The 12,937-nt window shown below is 34.3% G+C and overlaps 1 protein-coding gene across 2 annotated transcripts in view; it reads left to right on the forward strand.

Annotated features, from left to right (window-relative positions):
• The window catches only part of TSC22D2 (TSC22 domain family member 2), a 51,077-nt gene extending 39,486 nt beyond the window's left edge, over nt 1-11,591 (forward strand). For both annotated transcript variants that reach the window (XM_068546094.1, XM_068546095.1), the window contains 2 exons: nt 6,902-6,953; nt 7,984-11,591. In XM_068546094.1, coding sequence (XP_068402195.1) covers nt 6,902-6,953; nt 7,984-8,244 — 313 coding nt within the window. In that variant the 3' untranslated portion in view covers nt 8,245-11,591. The remainder of the gene's footprint in view (nt 1-6,901; nt 6,954-7,983) is intronic.
• Nucleotides 11,592-12,937: the final 1,346 nt, after the last annotated feature.

Consider the following 12,937-nt stretch of genomic DNA (forward strand, 5'->3'; position numbering starts at 1 on the left):
TATAACCAAATTGCTCTCTATAAGGGTTATACCATTATACCACTTTGCACCAGCTGAAGAGAAGGCCCATTTTCCCACAGCCTCACTAACTATGTATTAAATTTTAGTATGTTTGCCAGTCTGTTTAGGGAAATAATATCACATTGTAGTTTTAATCTCTATTTTTATTATGAATGAGATGTTGAGTATTTTTTCATGTCTTGTGAATGTTCATGTGAATTCTACCCGTGTTTCTATTTGGGCTTCTTGTCTTACAGATTCCTAGAAGTACTTTATATTTTAGGGAAATTATTAAAGATGCTTTTTTAAAAATATATTTATATATATATTTTGAGGCATATAGTTAGAAAGTCCTCTCCTACTCCTCTCCAAAATAGTAAAGAAATTCTTCCTAAATAGGCTTTTTTAAGGTCATTAATACAGATGATATGGTTGACTCTGGACAAAGGGGGTCTGAGGTAGGAAAGGGACTTTGTATTGATGGTATACTTTTTTGTGTATACTCTCTGAATTTATTCTTTACCATGTATATGTATATTTTTTTAAAGTTTTATTTTGAGTAATTATAGATTAATAAGTTGCAAAAAAAAAAAAAAAGTGCAGAGAGGTCTCATGTACCCCTTTACCCAGTTCTCCCCCAGTGATAACATCTTGCATGGCTAGAGTATAATACCTGAAGCCAGGAAATTGACATTGGTATAATCCACAGCTTGTGTCCTTTTTTCCTCTTTTTAAATATTCTTTTCTGGTCAGGATTTTGACCTGAAATTAATTAGATGAATGTGAAATATGCTGAGGGCATTGGTGAGCAAAGTTTTTATAGATGATAAAAACAAATATCAATCTTTATATAAGTATCTAGCTCAGTTTTTAGTAGTTCCTTGGTAAAAGCTTTTTTCACAGTAAGATTGGTTACTTGAGAAAATAATAACATTTAGTTTTGTGAGTAGCCATTTTCCCTGCTTGTTTAGCATGAATAATAGCTTTTATCATCCACAAAAATCACTTATTTTGTGTTACTGATAATAAAAATCTCCATGGGTCCTTTTTGTGAGTTTTTAAATCATGAAATTAAACAGGTTGTTTTTACATTGGTAGAACTTACGGTTAATAATTAGAATATGTACAATTTTGAGTTCTTAGCTTAATTTACTGTTAACTTTGTCTAATAGTTTTATTCTTAACCACAGAGGTTTGCATTTGGCCAGAGATTGTCTACATGATTTTTATCTATTTAGGCTCTTTTTTGGAAGGAGGATTGTTATTTGCTCTTAAATTGTGTTAAAGTGTAAATGTTTTTTAAATTCGTTTTACAGAAGGGTGATGGATTTTTTTCTTTTTAACCTTGATAGGCTTGCTGAGCTGTAGATTCATTAGATTTATTTTTTTGCAATCAGTGACTTAACAGTTTCTTTCTAAAAAGCAAAACATACATTTCTTAGAGAAGAGGCAAAATGTTGCCCAGATTAGAATTAAAGCATTTTTAGCGCTAATGATGTTATAGAGCTTATTGCAGCAGGGCAAGGGGATTAAGGTTGTAGATGATTTACTGGAAACAGTACCTGATTCCTGAGGACTGGCCTCCAAGAAAGATTGTAGCTTCAACTTGTAAGTTTAAGAAGAATTGATTTTACCTGGTTTGGGTAAGGGAGCTTTAACATAAGTATTGATATACGAGATTTGCCAACTCAAATAAGTTCTCATCACAAAACATTTTATTTTGTAATTTGGGGAATTCCTGTAGTGGATTTTTAATTGTGTTGTGATTCAACAGAGAAAGTTAGGAGGGTCTTGGAGTAAAGCAAGGTAAATTTTTTTTTATAATATTCTGCATATAGATCCATATAATCTTAAGATATCTTCATCTTTCTAACAAACCAAAAGAACGTTTTAGTCCTTAGCCAATAGGTGAACTATACTGGCTGTCTAAAGATCACTGAGCAAGTCCCTTTTCTAAGAAGTCTTTTCTCAGAGCTGAACCTCTTCTAGGAATATGCTAGATAAGATAAATGGTATATTATGAACATAGTTTAATCTTTGGATCCACGGTTATGGTTTGACAACTAACATTTGGTGCTTGGTTAAAGCACTTTTAACAATGTACACAACGCTGGATTTCTTTGAGATCATTATAGATAGTTGCTTTCTTCCTTTCACAATCTGACTGTTGATAGGAAAAGCATATGTTTTGACATTAATTAGGTTAGGTTTTAATCCTCTCCCTAGGGTTGTGTCTGAATTAGTTACTTGGCTTCAGTTTCCTCAACTGTAAAGTGAGAGTGTTGCTCAGGCTTGTAGTAAAGACTCACTTAAGCGGTGTGTGCTGCCATGAAGTGGGCAGTCGTTTGTGTTCTTTCCCTCTACCCTGTTGCTCTGTTAATAAGCATTTGTGGGATTTCCCTGGCGGTCCAGTGGTTAAGACTCAGCGCTTCCACTGCAGGGGGCACAGGTTGGATCCCTGCTCAGGGAACTAAGATCCCACATGCTGTGCGGTTGTGGCCAAAAAGTAAATAAATATTTTTTTTTTTAATAAGCATTTGTATTGAGGAGAAAGGAGAAGAAAAGACAACGTAGCCAAAATGTAATAGAGAAGAAATTTGCACTATTTTTATCTTAAACAGTAGCCATGATGTCTCTGTCCACATTAATAAAGAAAAAAGTTGATTTCTCATAAAAAATTTTTTCTTAAATGTGAGATCAAGTTAGCCTAACTGTGCCCTCACTGGTTTTAATTTTTAGAGAGGCAAGACGGGATGATTTGCAGAGTCACTGAGCTGAGAGCATGGATGAAACAGTTAGCCTTTTAAGAAGGATGCAAATGTAAGAAACTTGTGATGCCGGAGCAGAGGTTCCTATCTGGCCTCTTGTCTTCTCAGTGAGATTGCAAGTAATCTATTGTGATGAGAGTAAGCAGGCCTGGGAAGAAAAGCTGTGGTGGGGAGCCAGTTGGGATGAGCTAAAAGATGAACAGCATGGAAATCCAATCTAGCTTGGTGTACCATTGATACTTTTAAGTTTTACTTTTCTTAGGAATGTGATTGTAATTTACTTTATTTAAACACTAAATTCAAGCTCATTTGGTTCTTTTGGGAGCCGCAGTTCCAGTAAATGAAAATTCATTATATAAAAAGTCATTTAGTCATTCTTTTTTTTCCCATAGTTCTGTATTTCTGTCCATTCCCTCCATACCCACAGTTTTTTATTCATCTAGTAAATGCTAATCCAGTTACGATTTTATTCTAAAAGAGAGACCCATAGTAACAAAGTTTCTTTCTTTTTAAAAATTATCCCTTTTTATATAGCACTCTGTAGTTTAACAGAATAGTTACAAAGTCTTAGGAAGCCTTCCCTTAAGGAACTTAAGTGCGGAAACAGGTTAAGCATCTAGTTATAGTGTGGTGAATACAATAATAAGAAAGAAAACAAGGCCTAATACTATAACATTAGGTCAGGGAAACAAATGAAAGAAAATTATTCATTCTGCTTCGGCTGATCATTCTCATTTTAAAAGAGCATAAAGCCCAAACCACTATGTTGACTTTGAACACAACGGAAAACTTGTTTCCCTCATTGAAACAGTAATCTTAAACCATGTTCTCTGGGATCTTGAAATAGAATACACTCTTATTTGTTTATATTTAAAACTACCATATTGGTATCTTTATTAAAAATCAGGCTATTTAAGGCAGTGGTTCTTAAACTTTAGTTTCTTTCAAATTACCTGGAGGAGTTACTAAAATAGATTTCTTGGGTCCCACCTCAAAAGTATCTAATTCAGTAGGTCTGAGTGGACCCCGAATACTTACATTTCTAACAAGTACCCAGATGATGCTGATGGCTCCTGGTCCAGGGACCACACATGGAGAGCTACTGATTTATTCAAACTCAAAAGAATGTAATGGCTTCCTAACATGAACCAGTAATCGTTTCTAGTCCAATTACTATCATATTGACTCTTTCAGTATGCATTTGAGCTCCTATGTGCCAAGCACTGTTCACTTCTTCACAGAGGTGAAGAAGATAATCCACCTCCCTCAAGGAGCTCAGTCTAATAGAGTTAACAGTGGTAGTATTATTTAAACTCACTTAATCCTCACAGGGGTTTTGTGGATTGGGGTATATAATCCTTATTTTAGATTAAAAAAAAAAAACAAAAAACGAGGTCTAGAAAGGTTAAATAATTTCCTAGAATTCACAGTGAGTATATGGAGGAGCCAGAATTTCCTGGTTATGCACTATAAAAAGTTTGTGATGATTTTAGTGGACCACAAAAGGGGTGGAATATTTGGTTCTACCTTAGGAAATCAGAAGGTGTTGCAGAAGAGGCGGCACTGAGCATCTTAAGGAACAAGTTAAAGATAGCCAGATGAATTGGAACTGTGAGCGTTTCCAGCTGAGGGAGCAGTTTCTGCAAAGCCATGGAAACCTGAGAGGACATATGTTCCACAGACTGCAAATAGCTGTGAAAGACCATAACACAGTATACCAGCTGGGGTATGAGAGGAAAGGAGACCATAGAAGGCTGAGGTCAAGGTCGTAAAGGGTTTTGCATACAAGGCTAAGAAATTTTTTAAGTAGAGTTAGGTTTTTTTTATTATTTCTCTTCTAATTTTCATCTCTAAGCCAGTGGTTCTCCAAGTATGATTTGTCTGGCAGCAGAATTGGCATCACCTGGAAACTTGTTAGAAATGCAAGTTCCTGGGCCCAACCCCAGACCTACTGAATCTGAAAGGTGGAGCCCAGCAATCTGTGTTTTAATAAAACATCTAGATGACTCTGGTACATGCTAAAGTTTGAGAACCTCTGCAGTAGGTTGTAGGATTCTTGATAACAACCTTCAGAGTGGCCAAAGGTGACTATAGTGATAGTAATTGTATCTGTGACTGATTTGATTCTGTTAAAGTACAGTGTTTAACAAAATTGGAATAGTAATACCTTTTAAGAGACACATATCTCTTCAACATGATCCATTTATACTTTGCAAACCTGTTCCTCCGTAGCAGTAAAAGAGATCTGAGTCAGGACTAGAGGTTATTATATCAGCAAAGAATAGGATGCTAATTATTGTTCCTTAGCTGAGGGAATGGTTTGGAAACTGACTAGGTTTTGTTTTAATTATCAAAAAAGAAGAAGAAGAAATAAACCTTTTTTTAAGGTTTTTGAGGTTTATTTGGGTTTTTTGTTTCGTTTGCTCATTAATATGTAAAACTGGTGTTAAAGTTAGCATTTAAGATATTCTATTTAAAACTGATGTGTTAAAAGAATTGAATGTATTTAAGTCATGAAATGACTAAAACTATTGCATTTTTTCCTTGACAAAGAAGTAAAAAAATAAAGTATAATCTAGGATTCTCAGGCAAATTCTAATCTAAATGCCTATCACTATCTTTTTTGCCAAATTATGACCAGTGTTTGGTGAATTTATCTATATGGTGTCTGAACTGAACTTTACATTAAAGTTTATATAGTTCTGTAGTTTATAGTTACATGAAGCCATACTTTGCTCTCTACAAGCATTTAAAGCCTAACATATATAAGTATTTATTAATGATCTATATATCCTTTCCAGTTATTAGGTATACAGAAGCCCCTTTTCATCTTAGCAACAGCAGCAAGAAGTGAAGTAGTATCTGTAATTAATGTGGTTAATGCTCAGATAAACAAGCTTAGTGTTTTCCACACATTGACTCAGGATTTAAAAGTTCAAAGTCCACTGAGGCATTGACACCAGCCCCTTCATTTTACAGATGAGGAAACTGAGGTCCAGGGAAGTTAAATAGTTGATTACTGATGGTCATATAGGTACTGAGTAGCAGAACCAGGATTGTAACCAGATCTACTTAGATTATAATAAAAAAAGGCACCACTACATCAGACAGGATATTTCTGAGGCTCAGTCTGATAGAACATTGAGGGTCCACATCATCTAAAGCAAAATAGTCTTCAGATATATTAGCACCTAAATTTAGCACTACGTACTAAATGAAGAGTATGTAGTAAAAGTTTTGTATAAAAATGGTTTAAAGACCTCTTTTTGTATTGATACAGTAAATTAACATATCCGATTTATATTTACAAGAAAATCTAATAACTATTCTTTAAAGTTTACAAAAACACCAAGAAAAGGATATAGATCCTCGCTATATACATGGGGAAATATAAACTGCCAAAGAGAACAATTATTCAACCTCCTGTGTCATTATCACAGAAATGCTAAGGTGATATTTAAACTTGGGATGTACTTACCAGCTAGACTATTACCAATTTTTTCTAGGAAAAATTGGTCTAAACCACATACCTTAGTAGGTGATTTTTGCCAGCTAGTAAACTACAGTCAAAGCATACAGGTCTGCCAGAATGTTGAGTTCCTTGTTAACCAACCCTGCAAGTACTGCTTGCCCAAAAGCCCTCTGAATCGTTTTTATAAGCCAGTTTTTAAAATTTAAAAACCAGACATTAAAATATAAAATCTATAGTAGAAAAATCATCATCTGAATTTAATGCAATAAGTAACCACTGGAATTTCTACATGAAAGGCAATTAGAATATATAGTTGGTAAATGAAGAGATGTGGAGAGGGTACTGTTCATTCAAAATGTATCTTAAGTTCACTGAATTGAGAACTCCTGAATAGAATTGGGAGTTGCTTTTTAAAGTAGCATATATATGTCATTGGCAAATTAGAAATATTGAAACTACAAAGATTTTTACAAGCCATCTGTTTATTGAGATTTTCAAAACGAAAGCTCTGAGTATGAAATTGTGAGAATAGGCTAATAATCTACTTTAAATTACTATTTTTGGTTTTAAGTAAAACACAATTGTTTTTAATTATTTTAAGAGTTGGAAGGGAGCTTACATTTTTTAGAATAATTTAATGAAATATTCTAATTTTTTCCAGTGCATCTGGGGGAGGTGGTGTAGCCATTGACAACAAAATAGAACAAGCAATGGTAAGTAAAACTTTATAGTCCTCTCATTTCAGAGATTGTTGGGTTTTATCAATTCTAAAAAACAAATACCTAATTTCTTTAAACCAAGCTGACCAGAGTGTATTTTGATAATGAGATTTGGTTGAAAATGCTAGAATGTTGAGAATTTTTAGTCTAGAAATACCAGTGGAATAAATATTTCCCCTGTTCCCCTTGAACATGTTACATTTCATGCCATTTTGGGGAATATACATAATCAACATGCATTTGATCCCCTAAATATCTCAGCATCAAAAATAATTTAGAGACAGAAGACTATTAAAATGAAAACTTCAGCTGGAAATCTCTTCCATCCTTTGGTTATTTACAGTGACTGTTTTACTCAGCTTTAATTAATAGACTTGTTTCTGTTGATTCTGATTCTGATTTCTGCTATTACTATCAATTTTTTGGTTTTCTTAAAGATATTCTACTCATATTATTTAAAATATTTTGATTCAAGTTATTAAAACCATAGATAGATTATAAATAAAGGCCATTGGTCTCAAACTATTTTTTTTTTTAATCCTGAGGTTTTAAAGTTGGAAATTGCAGGTCACTTCATCTCTTAAAGCAGTACTATAACTAGTTTATTATCAGACAGTTTAATATCCTTTGTTCTCTTCATCTGACGTCTAAATATATGATTTTAAACTTTTTTTTTTAATTCTAAGCTTATATTAATTGACAATTTAAGGAGCTGGTATTTTTTGAAATCACTCCAAACTTTGAAAACAAAATCCTGGGCTTGCTGCCCTAGTTGGGAACTAGATTTTTTCCACCCCATCTTCCTTAGTGTCAGTCAAGAAACAGTAGAAACATTAAAAGCAAGAGCAGGAAAACTATATAAATGTAGTTTAAATAAACTATATTTATAGTATAAATATAAACTATGTAAAACTATATAAATATAAAACTGCCTAATGTTTATAAGGCACCAGGTAGGCTAGAACCAAATAGCAACTCCTTTCCCTTTCACTCTTTTTGACATTCCTAATTTTGTTCTTCACAGGATCTGGTGAAAAGCCATTTGATGTATGCAGTAAGAGAAGAAGTGGAAGTTCTAAAGGAACAAATAAAAGAATTAGTTGAAAGAAACTCTTTACTTGAACGAGAAAATGCACTGTTAAAATCTCTTTCAAACAATGATCAGTTATCCCAACTCCCAGCCCAACAGGCCAATGCTGGTAGCACTTCTCAACAGCAAGCAGTGATAGCACAGCCTCCGCAGCCAACGCAGCCTCCGCAGCAGCCGAATGTGTCCTCAGCATAAAGCTTTCTTGCCTCATTAAGAAAAAAACTGAAAGCAATCTATCCTTGTGTGCCACTGGTGTTCTTTCCACTTTATACGAAAGCAGGTAGCCATGCTTCAGTTGTGTGTTTGGCCTTTTCAGTATTAGACAATCATTCTGCAAGAGCTTTTCCTCTCTTTGAGATGTCATGCAGTGCTGTTGATGTCCAGTTTATGTCATCAGTACACAAGGAGAATAATAGGTGGGGTGTATTAAAGAGAGCAAAGTTAGCATTTTACCTGGTGCGCACGAGTGGGGTCTTTTAAGAGCTTTGGTGGCTCTCCCATGTTTCCTATCATCCATGGATTTACCCTGAGCCTTCCTATCGCATTATAAATAACAGTTCATCTAAAGAGCCACTTTTCTTTCAATATCAGTAACATTTGCCTACATAAGTTTTCATTTATTTGTGTTTTATTTATTACAGGGCTGCTATTTTCATAATGTACATGAACAATGTCACAGAACTTTCTTAATTTTTTTGAATAATTATAAGTATCAGTAAAGGAATTGAAAGACAGGATTGCATTTAATAGATGAAACGTTTAGGCAATAATTGAACAAAAGAATCCTGGCATATTTCTAACACTAATGGCAATTTACCTTCGGTATTTATTTTCAGTAGTAAAGACCCAGCTTGAATGTAAATTTTGTATAGTGTAAGTATGAAGAACATAGTGCAACTGTACAGGTAGTCACCAGTTATTGTGATATAATAAATAATTGGGCTATTTTGATGAAGAAAACTTTGTTCATTTGTTTCTACTTTCTAATAGAGAAATTGCCACGATTCCTCTGCTTTTTGACATTTCGTATGACTTTTTTTTTCGGGTGGGAATAAAAAGCTGTGAAATTGTTCAACCTACTTTGTAACCAAAGAAGCAAAGCTGTGTAATGGAGGTTTTTTTTTTTTGTTTTCTTTTTGTTTTTTTTTTTTATAATGCACATTCTTTATGTATTTTTATTTAGTGTTCTCTCGGTCACAATTTTCTTTGCTGTCTAGCATGATCTGCATGACCTATAATCTTTGAACCACTTTCGTACCTCATGTTTTTATCCAGCACTCTTATTGTAATATGTACTAGTCTGTGAACAATGTCAAATAAAAAAGAACGAACAGGTAGTATGGTGGAGCTGAGCTAGTGTACTATACACTAGTTGTAAAAAAAAAAAAAAAAAAAAAAAAAAAATAATGAAGTGAGCCATCTTTTTGTTCATTTAAAATGGTGTTTTGAATTTCGTATGCAGAAAACGTTTTGTTACATTGCAGATTTTAATGTATTTAATAAATGCAACATGCAGATTAAGTGCAGTGTATACTGAGTATTTAAATTAAAATGTACATTTCATAAATACAGTTTCAAGAGAAAGCATCATTTTGTGTATACTAACACATTAAGTATATGTCAGAAATTGATGTATAAATATATATTTTAACACATTTTCTGAAATTAAACTGCAGTTTTGTTGAAATATTTGGCTCTATATGTGTTCAAAATTTAATTTGATTAGATTTGTATTTTCAGAGTTCCAAATATTCCTTCAGTGAAAACCTATGTTATTAATGACTTAATGATGGTTCTTAAATTTTCAAAGTAAAATAATTTAAAGAATGCAAGAATGGTGAGCAATATTTGTACTCAATATTCATATTATGTCAATGACACTTAAGTAGGAAATCCTTGTCTACCAGAACTTTTACTTGAATTCAGAAAGGTGCCTGTAGAAATTAACATGCTCTGTATCTATAGCCAGCTAGCTAATCAGGAGTTAATAAGAATCAATAGTTAGGTCTTTGCATTAAAAGAAGATAATTAAGTGTTCTTTATCTATCTAAAATTAAAACTTAAATAAATCACAAGCTAAATGCATAAAATCAGAGTGTACATGGGATTTCCAATTACTTTATATTCTAGTTATGCTGCAGGATATATTCACTAAAAACGCAATTTTAATGTTAATAGAAATAACTAAAGGAACTAAGTACTTAGGCTTGAAGAAGCAACCTAAAGATATGGAGTAAGATTTTTTAATAGAGCCATCCCAGGTGAGCTAGAAAGTGAAACTTCCACGTTGGAATGTTAACCAAAAAGCTCACCGGGTGCACCCCTCAAGTGCGAACAGTGTGATATTTAATACAGGTGGAAAAAAACGTATTAGGAAAGGTTGGGGTTTATGTGAAAATATGAATTTTGGTGTTGGGGGTAGAAAAACACATTATAAATGCTAAAGTAATAGTCACAAAGGAAATGATTAATATGCTTTAAATGGTAATTAAAAGCAATTATTACTACTTCTACATTAAAAAAAATCACAATAGAAGAGAGAACATGAATAGTTCACAGAAGAAATAAACGGCAGTTTCTAAAGGTTCACCTTCTAGTAACCTAAGAAATATAAGTTAATATTTAACAAATTATTTGTCCTTTAAATAGCAGGATCTAATGTAGAAAGGCAAGCTTTCATGTGAACTTCTAGGAAGTAAGATGGCAAAATGTATCGAGCCTTAAATAATAAACTTTTCAACTTAATGACATAGAAGATACTCAACTACTGGTGCCATGTTCAAAAAATGCAAAACTATAGTAGTCCCTGTCCTCTGCTTTCCCAACTCCCCCCCTTCTCTTGTATGACCCATCACCCCCATACACCCCCAAAAATAGCTGTGAAAGGAAGCCTGTACATCCAAACCTACTCTCATGAGGCATGCCCCCAATCCAAAGTCAGGGACAAACTTAAGGGTGGGAAAGCTATGTGCTTTTCAGCATCAGATATACTGTATATTTGAAAACAACATCAAGCATTCCTCCAAATGATTAGTTGAGGATCTTAAGTAAATTTCAGTTTTTCCTCAGATATTTAGGGTCTCTAGTTAGCTGGAATATTAATTTATTGAGATGCCAATTTAGGAGCACAGTCTTGTATGAATGCCATCTGTAATTTTCTTGGTGAAATGCTCATAGACCAAGGTGCCACGTAAGTGTTCTGTTGGTTTACTTCAACCAACCACAAAATCATAGGTAGAAAATGTTGTTTCTGATATGGCAATGTGTCTTCAGTACAAACGTAATTTTCCCCAAAGAAAAATCATTTCAAGTAGCTACAATGTGATTTTATAGCTTGATATACACCTCCCTCCCCCCAAGAAATAGAGGGATTGTGAGATATTAAATAGCTGGATATTTCCAATGTTCTGAGCTAAGCATAAATAAGTATAAAAACAGGAATGCTTTACCATCAAGCCCTCAGCGATGGGTAATTAAAACTGCCATTCACCATTGTAAAGCAATTATACTCCAATAAAGATGTTAAAAAAAAAAACAAAAAACTGCCATTATTCACAAAGAATTGTCACAGGTCAGAGATCAGGGTATTTCTCCAAGATCCAAACCATAGTCAACTTCTGGACCTTTATAAAAACGGGAAGTGGGGAGGGTGGGCGCAGTATCCTTCCGATTAGAGTAACCAAAATACCTGTTCATGAGAATTCATCCTTGTAGAACCAGAAATAAAATATCACCTAATTTTCTGGAAACAAATTTTTAAGATGATCTGAAGTCACGTATTTTAAAGGAAGCTTTATAGCTCAGTGGCAGGCACTTAGTGACATGACTCAATTCTCTTCAATAATCCTTTAAAAGGACAAAGCCCAGCCCTCAAGTTTCAGAGTTTAATTAAGGATATAGACAAACTAATAGATATGATGCAATAATAAAGACTTGTTATACACAGTCAAGGATGGCTTTGTTAGGGAAGGTTTCTTCAAGGAGGTGACACCTGAGTCTTGAAGGTCACAAAAGTAAAACAGTGCTCAAAGGCTTAAAGGAGAGCATAAGCAAAGCTCCTTGAGAAGCCACAGAACTGTTCCACAAGAGGCACGCAGGCAATGACTGTGTCACTCACCTGAGTAGTTTGGCATCAATTTGGAAAACAGGAATGATTTATTGAATGATTTTAAGCAATGGGATTGTAATCTGAATTGCATTTCAGAAAAATTAATCATTCCAGTGGCACATGAGAGGTAGTTGGAGAGCTAAAACTAGAAACTGAGAAATAATTTAGAAGAGACAATAATAATCCAGAACAGAAATGATGGCTAGGCAAAATTATATAGGCAATCTTGGTTCGTGAAGGAAGTTTGTCTTGAGTTTTTCTGTACCATTTTTCTCTCCACGGTGAACATTCCATTCCCAGCATCAGGTGCCTGTTATTTCTTGCTCCAAGGAAAGATCAGAGAGCTCCAAGTCTTAGAAAGTTCAAGACTTTTCCTTCCAACAGCCATATATCTCTATGAAACGAAAGCCTTTGTTTCCTGTTAAAGGAATTTCAAGAATTTAGCAAAGGGGTAGACTAGAGGAGCCTTAGCTGTCCCTTTATGCCTCTGTGTAAATCCAGCCCTAAAGGTAAACCAAATTTAGTCCTTTTGTAGTGGACTAGGGTTCGAATGGCCCAGAAGCATGAATTCAAAGTCTGCCCCTCAGAGCTAGCCCTTCCTCCCGAGAAAGGATAATAAGGGTTCTAGCCCCACTGCAGATATTGACAGCCCTTCAGAACAGGTTTTGCTAGGCTTTAACCTTTCATTCTTTGACACAATTCAGAAGGTTTCTTTCTGTCCTATAAGCCCCCTGCGTAAGCAAAACTGGACCTTTTCTCCCACTTCCTCCTGCCTAGTAA

Source organism: Eschrichtius robustus, chromosome 6 (genome assembly GCF_028021215.1).
Source record: "Eschrichtius robustus isolate mEscRob2 chromosome 6, mEscRob2.pri, whole genome shotgun sequence".
Lineage (NCBI taxonomy): Eukaryota > Metazoa > Chordata > Mammalia > Artiodactyla > Eschrichtiidae > Eschrichtius > Eschrichtius robustus.